A 16,458-nucleotide genomic window follows, 5' to 3' on the forward strand; every position below is an offset into this window, starting at 1 on the left:
GGGGCGGGTCCACTGTCCCTCAGACCTTGTGGGGGGCGGACTATATTTTGAAAAATAAAATAAAATGAACGAATTCCTATGCCCCACAATTAACCCAGAGATGCATTTTAAATAAAAGGACACATTCTATTCATGTAAAAACACGCTGATTCCCGGACGGTAAGCGGGTCAGATTTAGAAGGCGATTGGGCCGCATCTGGCCCCCGGGCCTTAGTTTGGGGACCCATGTCATATCCCATAGCACCAACCACACCTACATTTGCGGGGTGGAGCATTCTGTAACATTCTAAATAGTTACAAATAAAAATCAGACATGATTTTCAAACATTAATCCAACAAGATTTTTAAGCATTAACCAAACAATAAGCCTGGGTGCTGCCTTGAGCTCATTGGAGGGCAGGTGGGATAGAAATATAAATCAATAGATGAATGGGACTGCGTACTCAGGCTGGCCATGATGGGACTTCTGAATAAAGCATGCTTAGGGTTCCCCTGCTGTTTGGGGGACATGTGGGGTTTCTTCCTCAGATTTATTGGAAAGGAAGGAAGGCAGGCAGGCAGGCACTGATGAATACAAAGGGGAGGGCTGACTTCGGCACAGTGAGAATCAAATGTGACTCTCCGCAGGGATAAAAACAAGACTCCGCTCGATGCGCTCGATGGGCTCCTGCGCTGTCTGATTGCGGGCGCCTACCCAGAAGCGGGCGGCTCCGCTCGATGCCCTCTGGCGGCTCCTGCTCCTGCCTGGCGCGTCTCCTAGCGACGCGGGCCTAGGCCTGAGCCGGGAGGGAGCCGGGCGAGCGAGCCAGGTCTTGGCCGGACATGCTGCGAGGGCTGGCGGCAGCGCGGAGGGTCCTGCTACCCGTGAGGCGCCCGGGGAGCGGCGGCCCGGGGGCACGATGGAGTCCGCCCTCTCGCGGGAGCCGCTGGCGGCTGGGCGTGGGGCTCGGGCTGGCCCTGACGGCGGCGGCGGCGGTGGCGGCTGTGGGGAACGACGAAGAGCGGGAGGGCCCTCCGCCCGGTAAGGGCTTCGCCCGGGCCGTGGCCAACAGCAGGGACCTTCTCCAGCGGCTGAAGGTGGGAAGGCGTGGAGGGGCTGAGTGCCAAAGTTTATTCCGCCGCCGCCGCCCGCTTTTGTTTTGTTCTTAAGGACCGAACGGCAAAGTTCTGAATTTACATAGCATAAACTATGATAAAAATTTAGTCCTCTGTCTGCATGGGATGCCTTAAGTCTGCAGTGCAAGTATATAGAATTATAGACTTGGAAGGGAACCCAAGGGTCATCTAGTCCAGCCCCCTGCAGTGCAGAAATCGCAGCAAAAGAATCTGTCAGATGGGCATCCAACCTCTGTTTAAAAACCTCCAATAAAGGAGAATCCACTACCTTCTGAGGTAGTCCATTCCACTACTGAACAGCTCTTACAGTTATAAAGTCCTTCCTATGGTTTAGTCGGAATCTCCTTTCTTGGCATTTGAATCCATTGGTTCAGGTTCCTACCTGCTGGAGCAGCAGAAAACAAGCTTGCTCCATCTTCCAGCCTTTGAGATATTAGAAGATGGCTATCAGATCCCCTCCCAGTCTTCTCCAGGCTAAACATCCCTAACTCCCTCAACCTTTCCTCATAAGGGTTGGTTTCCACAGCTTTTATCATCTTGGTCACACCCTCCTCTGCACATATTCCAGCTTGTCAATATCCTTAAATTGTGCCCAGAACTGGACACTTTTCCAGTTAGGGTCAGACAGAATAGAGCATCCTCATGAGCATATTCTGATCACTTTGCATCCTCCAAATTCTGATTAGTCTATTTCTAGACCACCCTTAATCTGAAGATTGCAGGGTCATTTACAGCATACACTGGAACCTCGGGTTACGTACTGTTCTCCTTACGAATTCTTTGGGTAACAAGCTGTGCTAACCCGGAAGTAGGTCTCCTGGTAGTGAACTTTGCCCTGGGATGTGAGCGGAGTGGCGTGGTGGCAGCGGGAGGCCCCATTAGCGAAAGTGCAGTTTCGGGTTAAGAACGGACCTCCGGAATGAATTAAGTTCGTAACCACTGTACTATAAACCCCTTGCAATGAAAATAAATAAATCTTTTAAATCATATTGACGTTAAACTAAACTAGTACCAGAGAAAAGTCCTCAAGACTCTGAAGCATATGCAGCACCGGTGCCTCCAAAGACCTGAGTAAATATATCTGATAACTAACACAGAGAATAAAATTGTGACCCAGTTAGCAAAATTTTGGCTTGAGGAAGGAGGAAGAGGGTGATTGCTTCTCCACCTCCACTGATGTGGGCAAGGGTATGTGGCTTTAATGGAATTAAATGAGATTTAAATTGTTATGGGGTTTTTTTAAGACACACATTTAGGACTGGAGCATCAGAAGGATTAGGAGAATTCAGAAAGTCAAAGCTGTATTTTATTCCAATAGGATGAAGTGGGAGCTCCTGGAATAGTAGCTGGAGTTTCTGTAGATGGCAAAGAAATTTGGTTAGAAGGTAAGTGAGGATTAATGGGTTTTTATTGTTTGTCAAAGACTTATTGTTTGCAGGGGCAGGGGTTGTCTTTATATATAAAAAACTATTACATTTAAGATTATCGTTCATTAATATAATTTCTATAGCTCTTTTGAGGATGCAGGAGGGAGGAAAGCTATCCAAATACAGTGATACCTCAGGTTACATACGCTTCAGGTTACATACTCCGCTAACCCAGAAATAACGCTTAAGGTTAAGAACAGAAATTGTGCTCTGGCGGCGTAGCGGGAGGTCCCATTACCTAAAGTGGTGCTTCAGGTTAAGAACAGTTTCAGGTTAAGAACGGACCTCCAGAACGAATTAAGTTCTTAACCCGAGGTACCACTGTACAAAATTTGAGGAGGAACATTGGTTTGTGATGTAAGTCAGTAAGTCACAAACATTGGTTTCTGATGTAAGTCAGTAAGTCACAAACATAGGTTTGTGATGTAAGTCAGTAACGTTCACAGGATGGCTGGCTAGCCAGCTTCCTCATTGCTCTGGAGCAACAGTATTCTCCTGCCATGCCTCTCAGTTACAATTCCGCTATCATTTGGCTGCTAGCAGGAATGGTGTGGGATCGTGTGTATGCCAGTTGGTGAGTAAATATCCTTTTAAGATGCCACACTGGTGAATTTTCCCCTTCCCCCTTTTTTTGTTCTTGGGCCTTGTTTCCCTGTTTTGGGTTTCCCTCAATTCCCTAAGGCCTGGGGATGGGGGTTGTTTTTAAAAGACCACTTTAACCAGCGGTATATTTATAATATGAAAATAACATTTTAAATCCTGTGTTAGCAGTACACATAGCGGGAGCAGGATAGAAACAAGGATTTTCCCAGGTGTGGCTTTTCCTGCCCCAGTGCTGTTGTGATGGAATAAGATCTGGCAAGGTGACGGTGCCTGCTTGGTTCTCTATTCCCGTTGCTTCCAAAACTTCTGTCCACCCCTTCCAGCCCACTGCCTATTCTGTCCTGCTTCCTTTAGCAACTTGGGCTCTTGCCTTCCCAGCTGTTTGGAATTACCTCTTCCTTTTCTCAACAGCATGCAGCCTCCTCCTTTAGGCCCTCTGTGAGCTTCTGAGACCAGTTCCTCCTTTGCAGAACTAGCTGCTTACTCTGCTCTTTGTTTCATAAGGCCTCAGCCTGCACCATCAACCCTTCCCTCCTGCGTTCCTGTATTTTGATTCACTGCTTTATCCACTTTCTTCTTACCCCATTAGCTGTGGGTTTACCTGCTTCTCGCTTGACTTGCTGACCAAGACAAGCTTTGTCAACACTTGTGTGGCATCACAGCAACTTATCCAGCGCCAGAAGCTTTTGCACAGCATCACTTTGCACATTTAGCTATGAAAACCCTTTCAGATGCAAAAAAGGAAGTGCTATATGCCCTCCTATTTCAGCTGGGTTACCGACACATTCACGTCTGTTGTATTTAAATAATGAATATGATGCAAAATGTAGCCTGTGGTGTGTGTCCCAAGTTGTGTGTACTGAAATGAATGGGCGTCACTTTATGCCATTGCAGTTTCACCCAGTCACCTGTTTTTCTCTGTGTCAGGAAAAGGTTGTACCCCTTCTTAATAACTACCGTACTTCTCAAAACTAAGTTTAACTCATTATTTCCATGTATGTGTTAATCCTTTTTTTAAAAAAATGCCTATGGTGCACATTAACTTCAGAATGAATTCAGGCAATAATTCCCAATATCCCCTGTCATGGACTACTTGAAATTCATGAAGATCTTGATGTATTATTTAATTTTTAAAAGATAGTTAAATAGATTTTATAGTTAAATGTAAAGATAGTTTTTTTTTATTAAAAAAAAACACCAGTTGAACGCAAGCAGCCAGGATTAGATTATTGTTTTAGCAATTGTAATGTGCTGTTCTAGATGCTAAAATATTTTAAAAATATTTTAAAGAATGATATCCCTTTTCTTGCCACCAGCCACTTTTTTCTTTAAAAAAGTATATGATTCATATTTTAATATATGATTAATATTTATTTCGTACTGTTGAAAATCACTTTTCCAAATTTTAAATTTGTAACTTAACTTTAACATTTAAAGTAAGTCCATCATGTGACATATTAAAGCCCATGAAGTTCTGAAGAGATTGATATTTTTAGTTTCTAATATCTCAATTCTGGGCTGAGTTTTTAAGGTTTTTGTGTAGTCTTGGCAAGGCCAAATTTATCTTTTTTTTTTAAATTTCAAACCCTCATAACGCAAAAAAGAATGAGATAAAAAAATTAAAAACTGAGATCTTGAACCTTCTCTTATACTACTGTAGTTATAAGAAACTGAAAGCAATATAAAATGGTAAGGTAAAAGTCATTGGATCACTTGACATGGAATCCCCCCTCACAATCTGAGACCTTCATACCACTTGCATAAATATTTGATGTGAGAAAGGAGTCGTAAAGTTTTTTTTGTTCCCCCCACAAGAGTTGTAAAGTTGATGAGAGTCATAACAAATGTGCCCAAATAAGACTTGCTCAGAAAATTCTAATAAGCTGACTCAAAACATTCCCTCTTTGAGATGTTTGCTTGCCACAGGGAGGTATCATCCCTTAATCCTGCTTGGGCAGGTCTAACTTGTACTGTGACCTGTACAATCACTTCTCAGGACAGCAAACCCTTTATTTGAACTCTGATACGTTGTCTCGAAACTTTTCTCTTCCTCTCTCCAACTCCAATTAGGATTTTAAATGGCATCGATGTTTTTGTTAAATGGAGTATTTTCACCATTCTTCATTTGTTTCTTTGGGTTTCTTTCTAGCCCTCGCATGAAGCTTCAGAGCTCAATGTGGTAGCCATTCTCCCTTCGTAGACTTGATAACTTTGTATTGATACTGGAACAAACATGTTTGCCACACGCAATATCTCTTATCATGGATGTTAATGAAGTGCTAGTATTCATTTGATGTGCGAACAGACCAAACTCACATCTGTCTGTCTTGAGAAGAGGAAATTATCAAAAAGTCTTTGAGAAGTCTTAGGCTGCATACACACCATCCAGTAAAGCATATTGCTTCCCTCAAAGAATCCTGGGAACTGTAGCTTATCCCTCACAGAGCTACAATTCCCAGCACCCTTAACAGTTTCCAGGATTCTCTGGGAGAAGTAATGTGCTTTAAAGATATGGTGTGTACGCAGCCTCAAACAACTTGATCTTTTGGTTTTCAAAGAGCCTGAGGCATTCCAGTGCACAAAACACCACTTGACAGTAATCTGCTTATTCCCTTAAAGGAATGGGTTATGCTGACGTGGAGAACCGTGTGCTCTGCAAGCCAGAGACCGTCCTGCGAATTGCAAGCATTAGCAAACCTCTGACTATGGTTGCTGTTGCAAAGTTGTGGGAGGAAGGAAAGCTGGATTTAGATGCTCCAGTGCAGAAGTATGTTCCAGAATTTCCTGAAAAAGAATATGAAGGTGAAAAGGTAAATGAGGCCATTCACCAGCATTAAGTGGTGGTCTGATGGAATTTCTTGGATATCCAGTCATCTGTAACATGTTTAATAGTGACTAACACACAATAACTCTCTTGTTAAGAAGAATGAAGGAAATGTAATTGGAATATAGCTTTCTTTATTGGGATGGGGGGCATCCCTCTGTTGTCCTGCTGACTTTAGCAAGGCTAGTTAAGTGTCAGCAGATCATTGACAAGTCCCCACCCCAAATGTTGGAAAGTTTTTGTTGATGATAGCATGCAATATCACTCCACAGTGTACTTGAGCTGATGTCTTTTTAAAATGTAGGTCACCATTACAACAAGACTGCTCACTTCACAGTTAAGTGGGATTCGCCATTATGAGAAAGATATTTCCAAAGTAAAGGAAGAGAAGGAAAAGGCCAACAGAACCCTGAAGGCTGCAAAAGATACCATAACATCTGACAGAGAGAAAGAAGACAAAGTCTCTGAAAAGACTGTCTTTGCTAAAGCCAAGCCAGAACACGAAGGCAAACATTCCAAAAGTGAAAAGAAAAAAGCAGAGTTTGAACATCAAGAATATTATTTGAAAGAAAAATTTGATAATGTGATTGATTCACTGAACTTATTTAAAAACGATCCTTTGTTCTTTAAACCAGGTGAGTTGTACATTTAATCCAAACTGATTAGTACAGCTGTGTTGTCAATATGCCTTATGGAAGCTCACATAACTTGGTTGTTTCAACATTACTTTTTCATTGAGCAAAAGGTTTGACTATCTTTGTCTACTCCATTTTCATTGTGAAGTAGGTCTTTATTTCTATACTCTTCCTCTCTCAAGTTTGGTATCTTCCACTTACTTGTTTGCATGAAAGATATCTATGTCTGTTCTGTAGGGATCTGAAGAGAAGGAAGTAAGGCCCCGTTCTTTCTTGCAGAGGGTCTCTGTTTAGATTAATAACCATTTTCTGGTGTGGTTGAGAAAGACCATGGAGAGCTGCTGCCAGTCAGTGTGGACAGTCTGGATCTAGATGGGCAATAGTCTGACTCTGCATAAGGTAGCTTCCTATGTTCCAAAGAGTAGGTATACAGTTGCAATCAAAATTATTCAACCCCCATTGCAAATTGGTTTATTATCAAAATTTACAAAATTGCAATCAAAATTATTCAACCCCCATTGCAAATTGGTTTATTATCAAAATTTACAGCTGTTTGCAATGAGCAAATCAAACAAATGGATGCTCAACACAACGGATGCTTCACGTGTCTCCACAAATTGAGCTGAAACTGCAACTTATACTGGCTTCTCCAGTCTCACTATTATTCAACCCCCTGAATAGAATCCCTCACAATACCACAAATACCAGGTGTTCCAGCTCAAGCACACTTGATGCAACTAATCAAGGGCTTCATTAGTTGCACCAGGTGTGCTTGAGCTGGAACACATGAAATACCTGAACTGGTTATCGGGTTTGCTGAGTGTCAAATTTAGCTACATGTTAGAAATTTAGCTCTCGAGAATGGTCCAAGAAGGTAAGAGAAGAGATCATCGCCCTTGACAAATGAGCAGGATACAATAAGATATTGAAGGCACTGAATATTCCTAGAGACACCCTTGGAAGCATATTTCACAAGTTCAAAGTTAAAGAAACAGTGGTTACACTAACCTGGACAGGGGGGAAAAGGCACCAACCAGATTTATGAGAAGGCAGGCTGGGAAAAATCCTTGAGTGACTGCAAAAGAGCTGCAGCAAGACTTTGTGTCAGCAGGCACTGAGGTTTCAGTGAGCACAGTAAGGCACATACTAAATGCAGAAGGTTTCCATCCCAGAACTCCCAAGATGTACACCACTACGAAACCAAAAGCACAAGAAAAGTCGGATCCAGTACAGTGGTACCTTGGGTTATGAACAGCCTAGTTAACGAACATTTTGGATTACGACCACTTCAAACCCGGAAACAAGTGTTCCGGGTTGCGTGGTTTTCTTTCTGTTTTTTTAATATGAATGGACGTTCGGGGGTACCACCAGGCGCTCCCCAGCAAACCAACTGGAAATGAATCAAAATCACAAGTAAACATAAAACAGCACTGACACTGACCCTAACCCTAATTCTAATCTGTAAAGGTAAAGGTACCCCTGACCATTAGGTCCAGTCATGGACGACTCTGGGGTTGCGGTGCTCATCTCACTCTATAGGCCAAGGGAGCCGGCGTTTGTCCGCAGACAGCTTCCGAGTCATGTGGCCAGCATGACTAAGCCGCTTCTGCGAACCAGAGCAGCACATGGAAACGCCGTTTACCTTCCCGCTGGAGCGGTACCTATTTATCTACTTGCACTTTGACGTGCTTTCAAACTGCTAGGTTGGCAGGAGCTTGGACCAAACAATGGGAGCTCACCCCATCGCGGGGATTCGAACCGCCCTAGGCTCTGTGGTTTAGACCACAGTGCCACCCGCGTCCCAATTTTAATCCTTACCCTAACCCAGTCCTAAAATTAACCCTAACCTTAACCCAGAAATGGTCGTTAGATAGTAAAATTCATGTGAAATTGCTGTTTTAGGGGTTGCTTTTCATTGTCTGGAACGGATTGATCCGTTTTTCATTACTTTCTGTGGGAAAGCACACCTTGGTTCAAGACCACTTTGGTTTAAGACCAGACTTCCGGAATGGATTAAGTTCATAAGCCGAGGTACCACTGTATGCTCAAAATCCTATAAATAAGCCACAGAAGTTTTGGGATTCTGTTTTGTAGAGCAATGAAACAAAATTGGAACTTTTTGGCCCCATGGATCAGCACTATATCTGGAGGAGGAAGAATGAAGCATATGCTGAGAACATTCTACCTGCAGTGAAGCATGGTGGTGCCTCGGTGATGCTCTGGGGCTGCTTTGCATCCTCTGGCACTGGAAACTTGCAGCGTTTGGAAGGCAGGATGGATTCATTGAAGTATGAGGAAATCCTAGGAAGAAACATGCCGTCTGTGAGGAAGCTGAAGCTTGGGCATCATTGGATCTTCCAACAGGACAATGGTCCCAAGCATACCTCAGATTCCACCAAGGCTTGATTGCAGAAGTCCTGGAAAGTTCTACAGTGGCCATTACAGTTACCTGACTTGAACCCCCTAGAAAATCTCTGGTGGGATTTGAAGAAGGCGGTTGCAGAACGCAAACCCAAAAATATGACTGAACTGGAGGCCATTGATCCTAAGGAATGGGCTAAGATTCCTCAGGAATGCTGCTGGAAGCTGCTGTCTGGCTATGCATCTCTTTTTCAGGAGGTCTGCAAAAGGCTGCTCCACTAAGTACTAAAGATGCTTGCCATGAAGGGGTTGAATAACAGTGAGACTGGAGAAGTCATTATAAGTTGCAATTTCAGCTGAATTTGGGGAAACCACTTGAAGCATCTGTTGTGTTGAGCTATTTCAATTGCTTTTGTTTGATTTCCTTATTGCAAACAACTGAAAGTCTGTAAATTTTAATAATAAACCTGATTTGCAATGGGTTGAATAATTTCAATTGCAACAGTATTTCAAATATGTAAATCTCAGAAATTTTTAATACTACGTTTAAAAGTATAAGAAAGAGAGCAGCTTGTTATATTGAGAGGTGTTTATGTAAGTCCTACACTTTTATGAAGAAGTGTGCATGCACACGAAAGCTCATACCAAGAACAAACTTAGTTGGTCTCTAAGGTGCTACTGGAAGGATTTTTTTTTGTTTATTTTGTTTTACCTTTATACAGTTCAAGACCTAGAGTTAACTTCATAAAGTACATTTTTTTTTCAACTCTCACATCATCTCAATCTAAGTAGATCCCTCTTTAGGGGACTAAGCACCAGTGGTGTGTAAAATGCTCACAGAATAAACTGTATAAAATGTACCTTTCTTCTTCCCTTCAAGGTAGCCAGTTTTTGTATTCAACTCATGGATTTACTCTTCTGAGTGCTGTTGTGGAGAGAGCCTCGGGTCAGAAATTCACAGACTACATGCTGAAAATATTTAGTGACCTGGATATGTTGGCAACAGGACTGGATGATAATGAGCCCCTTATATACAACAGAGCGAGGTAAACTTCCATGCAGTCATGTCCCGTAGGCTTGCAACAGTTGCTGTTCATTTGTTTTGGCTTAATAAAATATGTTCTTTGGAGTATTCACAGCAATCTGGGTTCCACTTAAACTGACAGAAGCACTTGTGTATCTTTTATATGGCTTGTCTCCTCTGCAACAGACTTATTTTCTCTCATTCACAACTGAGCAGTTACTGGCTCCTTTGGAGTTGTGCATAGCTCAGTTTTCCCCCTGCCTTGTGCCCTCCAGATGTTTGGGATTACAACTCCAGCAGTACAACCATACTAAAAGACCCGTGGATGGTTAAGTCCAGTCGAAATGGACTATGGGGTGCAGCGTTCATCTCCGCTTTCAGGCCGAGGGAGCCGGCGTTTGTTTGCAGACAGCTTTCCATGGCAGGTGGCCAGCATGACTGAACTGCTTCTTGCACAATGCGACACCGTTATGGAAGCCAGAGCGCACGGAAACACCGTTTACTCCCCGTACCATTTGGCCATGCTGTCGGGGGCTGATGGGAGCTGTAGTCCAAAACTACAGCCCACCGAATATGAGTGCAGAACAGACACAAAGAATACAGGAGGGCACTGGCCTCACTTTTGTTAAATCGGTAAAATATCTAGGTATCAATCTCACAGCAAAAAATGTGAACCTGTACAAAGACAATTATGAAAAACTGTGGATAGAGATAAAAAAAGACTTGGAGATATGGACAAGATTGAAACTGTCGTTAATGGGAAGAATAGCTGCCATTAAAATGAATGTCCTACCAAGGATGCTGTTTTTATTCCAAGCCATACCAATTCTGGATAAGATGGACTGCTTTAAGATTTGGCAAAGGGATTTATCGAAGTTTATATGGCAGGGCAAAAAGCCGAGAATCAAGTTTAAGGTGTTAACAGACTCCAAAGAGAGAGGTGGTTTTGCCCTGCCGGATTTAAAACTTTATTTTGAAGCAGCTGCCTTTTGCTGGCTAAAAGACTGGTTTAAATTAGAGAATGTAGATGTGTTGGACTTGGAGGGACATGATAATATGTTTGGTTGGCATGCATACCTTTGGTATGACAAAGTTAAAATTCACAGAACTTTTAAGAGTCATATAATCAGGAAATCTCTGTATCAGGTTTGGATAAGGTATAAAGACTTATTGGAGAGAAAGACACCTAGATGGATATCGCCAGTGGAGGCTAAGGCCTACAAGAGACCAAATATGTCTGCTAGATGGTTGAGATATATGGATATATTGCAACAAGAAGGGGACTCATTTAAGCTGAAAAGCTATGATCAAGTCAAAAGTCAAGTCCCTGACTGGTTGCAATATCATCAAATACACGAGACTTTTAAACTAGATAAAAAAGTTGGTTTTCAGGTGGAGAAATCAAAACTGGAAACAGAACTGATCGAATCGAACTCAAAAAACCTTTCCAAGATGTACAATTTGTTGCTAGAGTGGCATACTAAAGATGAGTTGGTTAAATCAACAATGATAGATTGGGCAAAAGATGTTGGTCATAATATTATGATGGATGACTGGGAGAGATTGTGGAGGAAAGATATTAATTTCACAGCCTGTAATAGTTTAAGAGAAAATGTAATGAAAATGATATATAGATGGTATCTGACACCAGTTAAGCTAGCTAGAATGAATTCTAAAATGTCGGATGTGTGTTGGAAATGTAAATCGTTAAAAGGTACTTTTTATCATATGTGGTGGTCGTGTTCAGGGGTAAAGGCCTTCTGGGATAAGATTTATAATGAGCTTAAGAAGGTAATGAAAATTACCTTTTGTAAGAAACCAGAGGCTTTTCTCTTGAGCATGACCAATGAGGAGATACCCAGTCAGGACAGAGTATTTTTTATGTATGCCACAACAGCTGCTAGAATTCTATTGGCAAGAACTTGGAAGGGCGAAGAGATACCGACTATTGAAGAATGGCAGATGAAATTGATGGAGTACATGGAGCTTGCAGACCTTACCGCCAGAGTCCGAGACCAGAGGGAGGAGAAGGTGTCACAAGATTGGAAGAAATTTAAAGACTATTTAGTTAATCATGTTAAAATGAATGTCTGAATGTTTGTGCAGAAATACATAAAAGAATCGGCTTTTGAAGTCTAAATAGAGTTATAAATGGCAAAGAAGACAATATTCGATTGGATAGATCTATTTGTATAAGAAGTTGATAAAGTGTAGAATATAAGTTAAGGAATATTTTGTCTAGATAGTTTTAAGAAATATTAGAATGTTGAGTTTAAGTTAATGATAAAAGAAATGAAGCTACCTTAAAAGTATATAGGTTTTTGAAGACAGAGGAGGGACCAGGGGAAGTCCCCCTAAGAAGTTAAAACAAGTTTAGAAACAGAGATAAGGATTTAGTAAGGTTTGTATAAGTTTGTCTTGTTATATGGTTTTATTGTATTTTTTTTTTTTTTTGGTTATTGTTTGTTTATTATGTTTTTTATGGTGTTTATATATGTAGGCTTAATGTTGTTTTGTTTGTTTCATGGAAAAATAATAAAATCTTATTAAAAAACAAAAAAAACAAAACTACAGCCCACCGGGGAGGGCTGCTTTTGAATGAGATGAAGAATTAGTAGTTGGTGCATGTAATAAAGACACTGCCAATTCTTAAAATTTAGTTAAATATTGAGTTAAATTCTGTAAAAACACTTTAAAGTTTGGAATATCCCAGATGAATGGTTTCCAATAGTTCCCATTGCCTCGGGTACCCTTCTCTCCCCCCCCCCCCATAGTGCCCATTTAATGCTAGCCATTCAATGATCCCCAGATGAGCAGGAGTTTTAATTACAAATTATTAAGAGATCAAAAGCAATACGTTGTGTTAATTGACTGCTTAGAAAGAAACTCCCTCACAAAAAGTAAAAATGGCACAGCTATTACTGTTGGAAAGTATGGGCAATTCCCAAGGGACACGTCACAGGGAACATTTTAATTGTGGATGTTTAGTGTTAAGCTAATATTTTGGAAAAATTGTTAGGGACAGTGACTTGGGGAAAATGGACAAGCCCTTAATTTTAATAAATGAAAATAAATCATATGTAGCAGTTCACATAATTACAAGCAAAATTAAGGGGAACTGAGAAGCTTAATGTAATGCTTCTGCATGTCTGGAAGTGATGTTCTAAAATCAGAGTTCACTGCCACCTTGTGGTTCTCTTTGTATTTAAATAATCCAAGGCTGTGAAATGATAGTACAGTCATACCTCGGGTTGCGCTCACTGCGGGATACGAATGCGCCAAACCTAGAAGTACTGGAATGGGTTACTTCCGGGTTTCGGCACTCAAGCAGAAGCACTAAATCGTGCTTTGCACATGCGCAGAAGCAACGAATTGCGTCATGCACAGACGCAGCGGCGCGGGTTGCAAACGTGCCTCCCACGTGGATCGCATTCGCAACCCAAGCGTCCGCTGTACGTACATTTTTTGTAGTCATACCTTTTTCAAAGAGCCAAGTATAAGAAGCAGAGTGAGTTTTGACCTAGATCTAAGATCATAATACAGCCAAGTTAACAGTGCTTAAATTTGTTCATACCTACAGTTCCACAGCCCTCGAAATGCTCCAGTTTCTTAGAGTTTCCATGGCTGGCAAGCTGTTTACTGGCATTTTTGCTGTGTGTCTTTTAATTCAGAAAGCTGTGAGGAAGGGTTCTTACCTAGATCTCAGATTTGAAGGGACTGAGTTCTGAGGCATCTTCATTACTTTACAGTGAAGTAGGGCTGTCCTTGAATGCATACAAGAGCTTTACTGCTCAAGAGGCTCATCATTGTACTTGGAGGTCTAGCCTGCACCAGTACAATGATGTGGGTAGGGTACTGATAGCCTTGTTTCCTTTCTACTGTTCTAGTGCAACTTGTCCTCCTACCTTTCACATAGTAAAGCAACTCCATGCTGAGATCTGGAACCAAGCAGTGGTCACTCCAGCAAATAGCTGAGTGGTGCTTGTTAATTGGGCAAAGCTTCCCCATTTGAAAAACAACAACATTGCACTGGTTATCACAGGCATAGGCAAACGTGGCCCTGCAGATGTTTTGGGACTACAACTCCCATCATCCCTGGCCACTGTTTAGCTAGGGATAATGCGAGTTGTAGTCACAACACATCTGGAGAGCCGAGTTTGCCTATGCCTGGGTTATCACCATCTTTTGCTTTCTTCTCGCATGCAATTTCTGAAGTTTGCCTGTGGCACATTGAATAAAATAGTTGCTTCCTTTTCTTTGTGGATGACCATTCTTCTTGCTTTCCCCTCCAGGAACTACATTCACAACAAAAAAGGCCGCCTGGTCAATGCACCCTATGTGGACAACTCCTACAAGTGGGCTGGTGGCGGCTTCCTCTCCACAGTGAGCGACCTTCTTAAATTTGGCAATGCTATGCTGTATGGCTATCAACTTGGACAGCTGGAAAACCTCGCTGCTGGACTCCTTCCTGGCTATCTCAAACCTGGCACCGTAGCAATGATGTGGAGGGCAGTTCCAAATGCAAAAGCATCTGGGGACAAAGATGTTAAATATGGGATGGCATGGTTTGTGGTGGAGAATAAGCAGGAATATGGCTTCTGCAGGCGGCAGCGACACTATGCCTTCCACACGGGTGGGGCAGTGGGTGCAAGCAGCGTCCTGCTCATTCTTCCTGAAGAGCCAGACTCTGAAGCTTCAAACAGTGGCCCACTGGTGCCACCCAAGGGTGTGGTGGTCACAATTATTTGTAATATGCAGTCTGTTTCCCTTAACAGCACTGCCTTAAAGATTGCAATGGAATTTGAACAGGATAAGTTGGCACAGTACACTGTTAAAAGCAGCTCCTTACAGGATTAAACAAAGAAATGTGGAAATCTATATATGCTGACAAGTGTCCATAGCACTGAAAGCCTCATATTGCAAAGGCATGTCCCCATCTATGTTGGTTGTGCTGCATTCAAACTCGCTACTCAGGGAAGCAGCCATGTGGTTCAAGCAAAATCTCGTTAAAGGTGTTTCTCGGGTGCAAGTTGCCAAAAGTGTGAGCAGTGGTAACTTTTGCCACCTAAAGCCAAATCTAGTTGCCAGTCACATCATTTCACTTCTTCATTCTCTGATCCTAATTGAGAAATTGACTTTTAACTTTCAACATTGTGATATACCAGCCAAACATCCCGATCTGACGATACACCATGATGTTGAAAGAGAAGGAGGAACAAGCTGCATTGTCCAGGAGCTGAGGCCAATGCAGCTGGTTCCTCTTGCCAGACACTGGGAATGGAGGGAGTCAGCCAGATGGTGGTAGCCAAGTGCAGAGTCTGTCAGGATCCATGCTTTTGCCTGCCTTTGCCTTCGCCCGAGCGAGTAGTCGCACTGTGTCTTTCCTCCCAGGGTGAAAGACCACTCCAGGAGGAAAGAAACACCCCACCCTAGTGGTTGAAGGCAGCCAGGCAGTAGCCAAGAGCACAGAGCCTGTCAGACTCCTTGTGTTTGTCTGCCTTCCTCTTCACCCCAGCAAGTGTGCTGAGTCTTTGGGTGACCAACCACCCCTGGAGGAAAGAGGCAGCTCACCCTCCCAGACGAAGGCAGCCAGGTGACGGTAGCCAAGCGCCCAGAGCCTGTGAGGCTCCATTTGCAAGGCTGCCTCTGCCTTTGGCCAGAGCACAGTGGCAGTTTCACCTGGCGGTATATTGCAAGTGAAACCACCGTTGTTCCTGAGTCCCTCTGCCTACAGCACCTGGCTGCAGCTTGTTTCTCCTTTGGCACGCTGGGCACGGGGGGCAGAGGGACTTGGGAGCGGCAGCGGTTTCACTCAGAATATACCACCTGATGAAACTGCCATCGCAGTCTGGCCCTCATATTGGTTGTGGGCGATGTATTGATACATCACCTAGGCCTAGACAGGAGTGGTGAAAACCCAGGGGGTGACTGCCACAGGCATCACTTGACTCAAGTACAGTTGTGCCATGACAGTAGGAGAGCAAGAGAGTCCCATTAATCATGCAGGGTTTTGGTACCGCTATGCCTGCTTGTGGGTGCCAGCTCTCAATAACGGACAGAGAAAGGCAGCAGGGACTGAGCTCCTAAGAGCAACAATTCCCACCAGCCCCTTAGGGACAGTCAAAGGACAAGGGTGAGCTAGCCTTCCCCTTCTAGCTGGAACAGTTAGCAGGGCTCAATCCTCCACTTCAGAAACATTGATACAAAGTACAGAAATGTACTAAATCCTGCAGTTATGGTGGGATTGACTTTACAAGAGACTCTCTGTTTATGTCGGCTGCTGCTATTTTGCTTTTAAGAGGTTGTTGTTGTTTTTTAAGAACTTGCCCACCCAGTAATATTTTCCTAGAGTTGAAGGTAGTCGGGGGGGGGCGAGGGGGGGCGGTTTGATATCATGTTTGCCTCACAATAGCAAAATTGTAGTTGTTTTCAGTTAGGCGTGGTCACAATAGGCTGCCAATGTTGCTC

General features: G+C 42.9%; 1 protein-coding gene across 1 annotated transcript; it reads left to right on the forward strand.

The window, feature by feature from the left end:
• The first annotated feature begins 794 nt into the window (after positions 1–794).
• On the forward strand, positions 795–15,427 carry LACTB (lactamase beta). The gene is made up of 6 exons (XM_033167163.1): positions 795–1,077; positions 2,435–2,501; positions 5,766–5,956; positions 6,275–6,605; positions 9,847–10,012; positions 14,283–15,427. The coding sequence occupies exons 1-6, from the start codon at positions 823–825 to the stop codon at positions 14,845–14,847; spliced, it is 1,575 nt and encodes a 524-aa protein (XP_033023054.1). The 5' UTR covers positions 795–822; the 3' UTR covers positions 14,848–15,427.
• The last annotated feature ends 1,031 nt before the right edge of the window (positions 15,428–16,458 follow it).

The sequence above is a fragment of the Lacerta agilis genome, chromosome 13 (assembly GCF_009819535.1).
Source record: "Lacerta agilis isolate rLacAgi1 chromosome 13, rLacAgi1.pri, whole genome shotgun sequence".
In the NCBI taxonomy this organism is placed as follows: Eukaryota; Metazoa; Chordata; class Lepidosauria; order Squamata; family Lacertidae; genus Lacerta; species Lacerta agilis.

Bases quoted from the DNA above. Each gene is read 5' to 3' on its own strand.
- LACTB (XM_033167163.1), top strand. From the start codon at position 823: ATGCTGCGAGGGCTGGCGGCAGCGCGGAGGGTCCTGCTACCCGTGAGG. The intron at 5,957-6,274 runs GTAAATGAGGCC...TTTAAAATGTAG, and splicing joins AAGAATATGAAGGTGAAAAG to GTCACCATTACAACAAGACT. The intron at 10,013-14,282 runs GTAAACTTCCAT...TTTCCCCTCCAG, and splicing joins CTTATATACAACAGAGCGAG to GAACTACATTCACAACAAAA.